Source organism: Zootoca vivipara, chromosome 10 (genome assembly GCF_963506605.1).
Source record: "Zootoca vivipara chromosome 10, rZooViv1.1, whole genome shotgun sequence".
Taxonomy (NCBI): domain Eukaryota; kingdom Metazoa; phylum Chordata; class Lepidosauria; order Squamata; family Lacertidae; genus Zootoca; species Zootoca vivipara.
The window spans coordinates 9,358,814-9,370,829 of record NC_083285.1 but is presented as its reverse complement, the minus strand read 5'-3'; the positions used below and the strand labels follow the sequence as shown (position 1 = coordinate 9,370,829).

The 12,016-nt window shown below is 40.4% G+C and overlaps 1 protein-coding gene across 3 annotated transcripts in view; it reads right to left on the bottom strand.

The window, feature by feature from the left end:
• TBC1D22A (TBC1 domain family member 22A) overlaps positions 1 to 12,016 on the bottom strand; it is a 116,011-nt gene that overhangs the window by 86,593 nt on the left and 17,402 nt on the right. For all 3 annotated transcript variants that reach the window (XM_035128569.2, XM_035128570.2, XM_035128568.2), the window contains one exon: positions 3,245 to 3,315. In XM_035128569.2, the coding sequence (XP_034984460.1) occupies positions 3,245 to 3,315 (71 nt within the window). The remainder of the gene's footprint in view (positions 1 to 3,244; positions 3,316 to 12,016) is intronic.

Below are 12,016 nucleotides of genomic sequence, written 5' to 3'. Positions count from 1 at the left end.
GCAAGTATTTGTGTATGCATGGCAAAGTACCAATACTATTAAGTGAAATGATTCAGGGATCTACAGTATTGAAAAACTTTTACAACCTTCAAAAGAACAAGGCTACAGTCTATGAAGTAGGGGAAGTGTTGTGTACAAAACAATTCAACAAGTAATAAAAAGCTTTGATGCAAATCAATAAGCTCATCTGGATTTAAGTAATCAAGCCTATGTGCTTGGTGTATACAATGCAGGAAGTGTTTCTGTAAAGCCATTTGTATAAAGTGTTACAGACTATGCTGGTAGTATGAGAACTCAACTAGTTTATAAACATTGCACACAAGTTATAAAAAGTCTGGGAAAATGAAGCTATCAACGTTAAAACTGCTTATCTTAAAAGCTAAATCAAAAGATAGCTATTTCCTCAATTTACTGGATCCTCATGTTTCCTGTTCTATTAAGTCTTTCACATAAATACAGCCAAGGAATGGACTCAAGCAGTTAGCTACCACTTTCTCAAATCTTTCATCTGAAGTCAAAGTCAAAAAGAAAAGATACACTTATTATCCAGATAAGCACTTAACAGCCCCATTTTATCTTTCATAAGCCACCCTATAATGTCAGTCTGAGAATAGGAAGAAGTCACACCTCAGACCTAAAAAGGAAGAATCCACAGGTGTCATAGGCCTGGCGACAATGGCTAATTTCAAACGTAACCAACTCGGTCTAATAAACCAAGGTTTATTCAAACAAGGGTTTTAAATGGAATCTCATCTGTTGTAAGGGGAATCTTTCAGGGTTTGTTAAACTTCCAATTACAACCAAATCAGGAAACTGATTTCATATCAATTTCATATTCTGGTTTGTAAGTAGAGAATATATCAGTGTTGCTATCCAAATTCAATGGGTGGCTGTGGTTTAACAAAACCTGGAAGATTTGCATTATGGCACACAACCAAAGGGAAGAGCTAGTGTGCAGGGGGGGGGGGTGGAGTCATAATTAGAAAGATCACTATGTCTGAACTTGGTCAGTGACTTGTCCAAAGGCGGCCAGCAAGCTTCATGGTTCATCTGGGCTCTGGGCTCATGTCTCTCTCGCAGAGATCCAACTTTTTATCTATTACACTGGTGCCAAGGACATGAATAAAAGTTTCCATGCCAATATACATTATTGGAACGTTTCTATGGGCATTTCATTTTCAGCACCAATCAGAGCCAACCATTAGGCAGCAGCCTCAAGAACCAGATGTTGGGGGCAGAAAGTGGCAGTGAGGTTTCGGAAGATAGCTGTGTGATCCCTAGCTAGCCTGCTACCCTCAAGTGTAGCACAGGACACTGTTTCCATGGCATTATTGACAACAGACCCAACAGCTAGTCCAAACAACTTCTGCATTTTGAATAGGTGGCGCCATCCTTTTGTTTACTTCAGACTACAAAATGTCTTGGACCAGCCCTGACAGCAGCTAAATATTTCTGTTGAAACAGTAAGTTGGAGAAAGACAAAGTTTCCCATATATTGTATCAGCTTCAGATGCAATCTCTAGAATTCAATATTTAACCTTATGCAAAGTAGTGAGCTAGGATATTAAGATGTCAAGACTGCATTTCTTTTTCAGGAGTCTGTACTCTTCAGAATACATTATTTGTCCCATTAGAAAGCAATTTAATTTATGACTAAATACACCAATATTTTCCTTAGAACAGACATTTGCTGCTAATCAGTTTCAAAGATTAATCAACACACCCTCTCTGTTAGAAAAGTTCAATATCCTGTTCCCTTGCAAGCCATGTTTTATTTTTGCAGCTAAGAAAGCACACATTAGCCACTAGTTCAAATCATTTACTTCTCCTTCTGGCTTTAGGAGATCTTACAGCCTTATTTAAAATTATACTTCAAGGGCTCATCTGTGCATGTGGACAAATTAGAAGACATTCAGACAAAATGGGGATGTTTATGTCAAATTAATGGCTATTCAGAGAACCTTTGTTCTTTCTTCTAATTCTAATATGTTTTCTTTTTACTGCCAATTGTTTAAAAAACACTTATTTACTTATATTTAAAGCTCACCCTTCACCATGCAGTCCCAGGGCAGGTTACAAACATCTCAATACAGCATGAAATAAAGCATTTCTTCTACTACATAAGATCACTACCATATCAAATATTCAGAGACCAGGGGACAAAACACCATCATTTCAAATGGTAGAGAAGTGCTCAATAAGAAATCCATCTTAGGGACACTGACTTTGGGTGGGAGGCATGGATTCAAGGAAGCAGGGACAAGGAAGGAGTGTGGAACATTATACAATTTCTGCCATGCTTCTTTTTAAAAATTCCCAATCTAATCAAAGTAATAACCTTACAGCCAACATGGCTTATAGCTTTTCCCATTCTTCTATCAAGCCAGCAGCATAGGGCAAATAGATGGCCTAACTCAGCTTGAACTTCAGGATGAAGAGTCAGCATTTTAAAGGTATACTTTACCAGGGGTAGGAGAAAAAAACAGCTAATGCATTCTGTGTACTTAATTTTAATTGCAAGAGACTACTTATTAAATATTCACTGTTAAGAGCTGCATCTGAATTTTGGATTAGAAAGCACTAAGCCTGGAAATTTATTGAGACTCATTAGCAAGAAAGAATCTTTTTAAACACTGGAAATCAGACCTCTTCTGAAGTGAACACTTCACATTCCCCACAGATTGATCTTCCTCAAAAAAGGGGGTAAAAATGAACACTGTTTTAAGTCTTCTCTAAAAAATTCAACAGTGCTAAACTGTGGGATGTGTAACTTGGAATGTTAAAAAGCCAACATGAATATTCGCTGATGAAGCAGCATTCATGTTCACTTGGGTGCAAGATACCATAGATATATACACCTTCCTCAAAACATTTTGCCACTAAGCAAGGAAACAATTCTACTTAACACCAGTATCAATAAACACCAATTTCTAATTTACACCAATACTGTAAGAAACACACATATGCACATAGTTGGAATATACTTAACTTTATTGTCTGAAACTATTTTTTTATTTAACACTACAAGGCGTTTAGGAGCGGGGGTGGGGCAACAAAGAAAAATACAGCACTTGTCATGATTTACTACTCTATTCTCTTATGACAAACCAAGCTTGAAATTGAGAACAGAACAACGTCCTTTTTGTCACACTATTTTGGAGCGCTACTGATTAGCTATGACTCAAGCAAAATTATATGTGGCGAGAAAAATAACACTATCATCACAAAATACTGAAGTACTTACTGAAAGGAGCTTCCATGTAATTGGCCGAACTGCTTTTGGGATTCCTGACCAGCTCAACTTCCGTAATTCTTCTACTCTCCCAACAAAAAAGAAAGAGCAAACTTCAGTAAGAAACCGGCACCAAAAAGCATTCAAATTAAGGTCACTTGAATAGAAAAATACCAAGTTACATATAAAGCTATACAACATTAACAAGTTGCCGTATTTTTCTGTCTATACGATTCCCCTATTTTGGGGGATTCAGATATAAGAAAATTGGGGGGGGGGGCGAGATGGCCCCGTGTATAAGATGCCCCTTAATTTTTGACATTTGGGGGGGGGACCTAGTCTTATACACGGAAAAATACGGTATATATCATACAAGGCACTGTACATGAAGCATAAGAACAGTTGACCACAACTTTGGGCTCTAAACATCATCACCGAATAGAAAAAAATAATAACATGTATCTTGTGTCACATAATCCTAAAGAACAAGAATAAGGAGCTTCAGTGGTCTGCAACGAAATTAACAGTTTGATCTTACAGCACCCCAGCAGAGGGAGAAAAACCTGTATCACAGTACAGTTGCACTGCACTTTGGAAACTTCGCAGCAATAAGGAAGGCTGTGGCCATCCTACAGACACTGTGGAAGTACAACTCCCATCAACCCTAGGCAGCAGAGCCAATAGTCAGGGAGCCATAGTAGTAGTTAAAAAAACATTTCAAGATTGGCAGGTTCCCCCAGACCTACTTCAGGGCTACTTCCAAAGCCACAGGGCTGGTCACATCCTTTTATCTTTGGAAATAAAAACACGCATACTGCAATTTACTGGCACATATGCAATCTGGACTGGAATTATATGGCACATTGCATCCACTAGTCACCTGCAAGATAAAGCTGCCTTCATAAAGCATAGATCATACAGGTGTTGCAACTCAGAAAGAAATATAAGGAATTTCACTGTTGTTACTGAAACCATGCTGTCTCTTTCAGTTTGCTAACAACTGACCAGTGAAGACTATACAATCTGGAATGGAACTGAGAATTTCTTAGCTTGTGTGGCACTTATAAAAGGCACCCTATCATGAAGCAAGTTGAAGTGGATTGTCTTGAAGAGCCAGCTGTGGTGTTGTTTGAGCTTTCTTACATATTATTATTATTATTATTATTATTATTATTATTATTATTAAAAAATGTTTTAAAACACCACCTATATAAATCCTGTACACAGAACAGGCAGAATAAAATGGCCAACCATGGCAGATTCAGATGAAAGGCATCTCTCCAGTATCGGTAGGCCCAAACAGAGGGTGGGCCATATAGGCCATTTGGCCCGGGCCTCCGATTCCAAAGGGGGCCTCGGTCAGGCTCACTTGTCTTATCTCAGCCTATTGTACCGCAGCTTCCTTCTTGATTAGCTCCTGAACCCCTGAGTCAAAGGCACAGGGCAGACTCACGTAAACAAAAGCACAAGGCAGACTCATGTAAACAAATCCCAAAATCCCTTGCAGAATCCCAAAAATTTCCACTCCCCCACCACCACAGGGTAGGTGGGCTTACCTGCCTGGTTGCCACCCATCTTTCTATAGCTGGGGATGGGGCAAACGTTGGTGAATGGGGAAATCCAGAAATTTGTTCAGGAAAATTGGAGATATGAAAGGAACATTTCGTACAAAGATTACAATAAAGGACAAAAGTGGAAAGGACCTAACAGAAGCAGAAGACATCAAGAAGAGGTGGCAAGAATACAGAGGCATTATACCAGAAAGATATGGAGGTATCATACACCTCAGGTAGTGTGGTTGCTGACCTTTAGCCAGACATCCTGGAGAGTGAAGTCAAACTTTGATGGCAGAAAGTGAGGAGGAATTAAAGAACCTTTTAATGAGGGTGAAAGAGGAGAGAGCAAAATATGGTCTGAAGCTCAACATCAAAAAAACCAAGATCATGGCCACTGGTCCCATCACCTCCTGGCAAATAGAAGGGGAAGAAATGGAGGCAGTGAGAGATTTTACTTTCTTGGGTTCCATGATCACTGCAGATTGTGACAGCAGTCACGAAATTAAAAGACGCTTGCTTATTGGGAGAAAAGCAATGACAAACCTAGTCAACATCTTAAAAAGCAGAGACATCACCCTGCCAACAAAGGTCCGTATAATTAAAGCTATGGTTTTCCCAAAATGATGTATGGAAGTGAGAGCTGGACCATAAAGAAGGCTGATCGCTGAAGAATTGATGCTTTTGAATTATGGTGCTGGAGGAGACTCTTGAGAGTCCCATGGACTGCAAGAAGATCAAACCTATCCATCCTGAAGGAAATCAGCCCTGAGTGCTCACTGGAAGGACAGATCCTGAAGCTGAGGCTCCAATACTTTGGCCACCTCATGAGAAGAGAAGACTCCCTGGAAAAGACCCTGATTCTGGGAAAGATTGAGGGCACAAGGAGAAGGGGATGACAGAGGACGAGATGGTTGGGCAGTGTTCTCGAAGCTACGAACATGAGTTTGACCAAACTGCAGGAGGCAGTGGAAGAAAGGAGTGCCTGGCGTAGTTTGCTCCATGGGATCACGAAGAGTCGGACACGACTAAACGACTAAACAACAACAACAGTAGTAGTAGTATTTTATATCTCACCTTTTTCTCTAAGCAGCTCAAGGTGACATACACACTCCTCCCCTCACCCATTTTACCCTCACGGCCACCCTGTGAAGTAAGCTAGATAGAGACAGTGACTGGCCCAAGCTCACCCAATGGGCCTTCGTGGTTGAGTGGGGATTTGAACCCTGGTCTCCCAACTCCCAGTCCAGCACAAATGGCTGGCTCTCTTTGATCACACCCTGTTGTAACACTTGGCAACTTGGAGAGAAACAGATTTTAATATAATTTAGTATAATGCCATTTAATATAAAAGAGGGAGTTATCTTCAATGTCACTTTCTAAATTCTCCCTCAAAGCCCAATTCGAAAATCAAGTTGTCTAGTCCTACTACAGCACAAGATATATTAATAGAAATATTTCAGCACATTTGGTTAATTACACCTTATTTTATCCATTTCAAGAAGCATTTAAGCATTACTTGCAATTTTAAACATCATTTTAGCAAGCAGCAGATTAATTCAATTATATCTTCTTAGGCACAACACATTCCTGAGACTATCCCAAACACCAGTAGTCGTGGTAGGTAGATAATATTGAAGTTTATGACACAGCAGCAGCTACATAACTGCTCACTACAAATGCAGGCTGCTTCTGATCATTCAAACATTCTTAAAAAGTGTCTGGCTGGCCAGCAGTGCTGAGGAACCTGAATAAGGCTCATAGATCCACACTGTCAACTATAGCTGAGAGAGCTATAGTTACAAGCCAAGAAAATAAAGCTATAGAAGCAAGTCTCAAAACATACTTGAACAGTAAGGCAGCAAGCCAATTCCTCAGCAGGCCATCTTGTATTTGAATTAGAAAAAAGGTTCACCTTTCAGAAGTGTCATGGAGCCATCTGTTAGAAAGACCAGGAACCTATGCCCTCATCCCTGCAAGGCTAGTCATAGTCTGCCCACTTGTGACTTCTGGATGCACATGGCCGTAATCCAAAAGATGCAGTAAAAAAAGGTTGCATTAGCATTCGGGATTTTTCTTCCTTTTTTAGTTCACCGGTCCCACTCATTTTTTAAAAAGTTGGGCGAGATTGGTAAACAGCCAGAGACAGGGATAGTGGGCAATAAGCACACAGAACTGGCATTTTGCCAAGCCCAAGAATGAAAAAGGTACTGGATTTGCAAGAAATCCATTTGTATATAGGGACAAGGAGCTCAAGATTAAGCTTCTCCTTGCACCCTGCAGTTCCCCTGGTGTGGCCTGCTAACCCAAATATGCTCCAGATGACTGAAGAATGATCTAGGGCAGAATTTGGAGGCATGCAGATGGGGGAAGAGAAATCATAAGTCCCACTGTGCAAGTGGATCTTCATTGCACATGCAGGCAGACACATCACTGGATATCACCCATTTTCTCCTGAGGTTTGGCTACTTGACAGCCTTGTCTCAGCCAAGAGATAATTAATGCAAGCTCTATCATTACCAGATGCCGTAAGTGAAAGAAACCTGTTTGCCTGGCAGTTGATCCCTTCATAAATGCAGAGAAGGGTGTTGTGGGTTTCCTTCCCCTTTAAAAAGACTACATCAATGAGATTAGGAGTGGACAACCTTTTCCCATGAAAAAGCTGAATTCTCTTGGAAGGAATCTGTCAGCAATATGCAGGGTCAGAAATGGCAGCAGATGGGACCAGGAATACTTTATACTCCCTCTCTTATCCGTCTTTGATTTTCCTGCTAGGTAATCCTACCTCAGCTGGCACACTCTTCCCTCCCCAACAACCCCAATTACTACTGGCCATGTTACTACTAAGTTTTTTCCTAAATTTAATAACAACAGAGGGTGACAATTTTCATCAGGATGGTGAGAGGAGTGGGTTTTTTTTAGGAGGGAGAGGGAGAAAGGTTTAAAATTCTCTTCTCTCCGCAATCCATGTGACAAGGGAACAGTTGAAAAGAAGATGGACTGCAGAAAAGATTATTCCTTCTCCCTGCTTAGTGGTATGTTGTGAGCCACAAAAGATTAGGAGTGGGTCAAAAGCAACCCAGGGGGTGCAGATTGCATACTGTTGACAACCCAGCCAGATGGGCGAGGTATGTGTGTGTATAATCCCAATCCCAGAAATTAAGCACTTTACTCTCCCTCATTTTAAATGAAAAAGACAAAGACTGCATTTCACAGTAAGTGTTTAAAAGGTTTAAATTGAGACTTTAACATATTCCAATAAGGATCTAGTGTCAAATATTACCATCTGCTTTGTGCATATAAAAACAGTTCTGTCTGAAATCAACTGTAAACAAACACTTCCAAAAAGTCTAATTACATTCACTACTCTCTCAATACTGCTGATTTCACAGCCAATGTTCTACAGGATTTAATTAGGAAAAGGTTAATATTGTATGGCATCATACGGACCCTCTTTTTCTAGCTTCCCATGACTAAAATAGCAAAAGTCTATACAGGTTTACATTGATCATAGGCAAGACATTTTAAAAAGAGAAGCTGGTTGCTTCTTAGTAAACAACTGCAAACCCCTCGTTCACCACTACTTTGATTATGCCACAGCAAGGTTACTTTCACAATACTACAGAAGACTATAAGCAGGTGCAAATCCAACACATCATTTATCCCTGCAACAGGTTGGCTGCAAGTATTTCAAATGCTGGGTTTTTAAATGAGGTAAAAAATTAGAAAGATCCTATAAAATGAAAATGAAATGAGAAAGGATATTGCTCAAAGCGAATAATCTGACACCCATTACCTCAGAAATCCATTTTGTCACACGTCCTAATGGTTAAGAGGACGTGGGTCCTGCCAATGCATGCTGGTTGTGGTCACTTCCAGAAAGGCAACCCATTCCCTCAGATGTGCTAATCTGACAGGCAACAGTGATTGCATTACAAATGGGGAGGATCCAAGATGGCAGCCAAATGGCACAGATCACATAAGATGCTCAGCAACCACCCCTCCCAAAACTGCCTGCCAGTGGGATATTAATTTTGGATGCAGTGCAAATTATTTGAAGTTAAATTGGGGTGACCTGGGTGGATAAGGTATATTGCATTGTACTCCAAAGTAACCTGCCCAAGAAATGGAGTAAAACCTCATCCTCTCCAGTTTGCCTTCTTTGAAATGTATCAAGCATCACAAAAGGCTGGGGAAATGTGTTTCAACCACTGGTTGAGTGAGTTTGCTCTCATATTTAGAATAAATAGCCTGGCAACACCCCACAGCAGCCACTTTTGGACAGGCCACACACCCCACTGCCCATTTTGTGATGGTACCCACAACACTCTCAAAATTCCCAATGTGTCCATAAAACCCAAATGGTTGAGAACCCTTGGTCTAGAATCTGATCCATTTAATATGATCCATTTAATACTCAAGTTTCCTAAGGCACACACAAAAAAGTTCAACAGTTTAGCGGCTGGTACATCTGAGTATTCAATTTCCTTTGCTGAGCAGCATGGTGTTAAACAGCAGAAATGTCAAATCTTACCCACCCCCATCCTGTTAAGTGTTGTTAAGTCAATTCTGAACATTCTGTATGTACTTTAAGTAGGATTTCCTCATTCTTATTATTATGTCGTGTAAGGAGTGGCATGCCCCCAATCTTTAGGTTCCAATAACAGTGGTACCTCGGTTTAAGAACAGTTTTGGTTTAAGAACAGACTTCCGGAACGGATTAAGTTCATAAACCGAGGTACCACTGTAATCGTTCAGCATTTGTTTCAAACTCCTCTCTTTTGAATGAGCAATGAAAACCCCCATAATATGTCATCTTCTCCAGTTGGCCTTGCATTGCATATTGAGATCCAATACAGGCTTCCTGTATTCCAAAGGTGGAATTCATTCTCCCAGCCAGACATTGTCTATTAAAAAGGACAGAAATTCAAGAGACTTTCCAGTTGGAAATGGCTGGCCACTCAATAAGTGCCCTGGTCCTTTGTTCTGGGACTAATATGCACATGGATACAACAGCAGTCTGCCATCTCTCCTACAACAAACCTTTTCGAAAAAGCTTGAAAATCAGAGGGCTCTCTGAGCCATGTCATCACAACCTTGAAATGAAAGAGCCCTGGCTCTTTTATGTGATGGGGATTTAATTGGTCTTTGCAGAAGTGGGCTGTCCTACAGGTCCATTCTCGAACCAAGTAGATTTATTTTACCATACAGAAACAAACCAGAAAAGCTAGAAAACCAAGTGATAGCCGTAAAAGTAACAGGACAGCTAGGATGTTAGTTTGAGAGGCACCATTTTTAAAAAACAACAACAACAACTAATGGAGAAAAATATATAATGATGAAAGTGATGATGGACAATGTCAAGAAATCTTACAGGGATGTTCTCTGACAATAAAGGCACTTGTGAGGTACTGGTATGTAGCAGCTCATTTTCTTTTGCGAGAAAAATTCCATTGGTAGGAGTAACTCCTCTTCCAGCTGCCAGGGAGCGAAGTACTCCAGTTGTTTTAACTAAAAGCCCAGACTTCATCCACACTCTGTTTTTCCTCTTAAAAGGAAGACAACAGCAGTGACCAATGCTTTTCCCCCTCTCCCTTTTTTTGCTTTAGACCCAACAAATTTAATGAGCCCAGGGTCTCTAAGCAACATCAAGGGGGTGGAAGATAAATTACTTTGAGTGTAGGGATGGGGAACATTAAGGTATCACAAAGAATCTCTATCCTGATGTAGCCATCAGACTGAAATGTCTTTAACCAAGTGTTTTAACAAAAGCAATGCACAGTGCTGCTAAAGCAGATGGAGAGAAACATTTTACTCTGTCCCATAATACTAAGGGTCATTCCATAAAACTGATGATGGAAGAGATTTGTGGCTGACAGATGAAGCAAATTCACACAGGAAAATAGCTTCACACAATCAATGTTGTGATGACCACTACCTTGAATAGCTACAAAGAGGCATTTAGACATGTCTTCTATGAGTTTGTATAACAATGGCTATTAGTCATCAAGTTGGACCCGAAACATAAATGTTGCTGTGCAACTGTTCCCATTTAGGCTGCCACCCACCCACCGATGTCTTCTTCCAGGAATACTCTACTCAATTTCCCTTGCCCCAATTTCCACCAACCATCAGCCAAGCATTCAGTGCCCACTGAGCATTTTTCTGTCCTCAATAGGCTATTTTAGGTCGCCCTGCTAAAATCGGTAATTAGATATGGCAGTCAATTTTGCCCTAGCACTACAAGCCTCAACGCAAGCCATAAGAGCCCTGCTGGATCAACCCAAAGTCCCATCTAGTCCAGCATCCTGTTCTCACTGTTACCAACCAAATGCCTATGAGAAACACAATCTGACCACAACGGCATTCTCCACACCTGAAGTTCCAAACAAATTGGGTTCAGAAGCATACTTGCTCCAATAGTGGCGGTACAGCATAGCCATTAGGCTTGTCCTCCATGAATTTGTCTAATCATCTTTTAAAGAAATCCAAGCTGGTGGCCATCACTACCTCTTGTGGAAGCAAATAGTTTAACTCCTTCTCCCAGCCAAGAACCTAATCCTGCTCCTCTTACACAGGAATCCCTATTTTTCCTGGAAGGGCAAGGAAAGATGACAAGTCAGTCAATACTTTAAGCTTCTCCAACCTCTCCTTATTGGGGGAGCTGTAGGAAACAGACCGTAGGAATATTCAACAGTCGGAGCTAATAGATTAACTAGGTAGGCTCCAACAGATTTTCAGGAAAGGGGGATAAACCTACACATTCCTGAAGTTCAACTGAATTCATTGGGGCTTGCATATCTTGCTAAAAATGGCTGAACCAGATATGTCAATTATGTGTTTCTACAACACAATCCTCATTTAGTCTGTGGCAGATTTATGTTGAAACAAATACCATATTACCTAACAGCAATTTGATTCATAGAACTATACCACACAGTTACATGGCAGAACATCTCTCTCTATTATAAATTATAGGGCCACCCAGCTTCAAACTAATGAGTACTGCCAGATTATGGGTCTCCTTGAAATCACACACATAACTCAATGCAGTATTGTGTTCAAAACCAATATCCATTCTTCTATCACTTTCCTTTAAGTATCATATTTCTAGAATCATAATTTTAAGGGTACCCACAATTCCTGCACATGCATTATCCATCCTGCGACATCAAACAGTTAATTCAGCAAGATGAATGTAAATCGCTACATGAAGTAACGGTTTGCATGA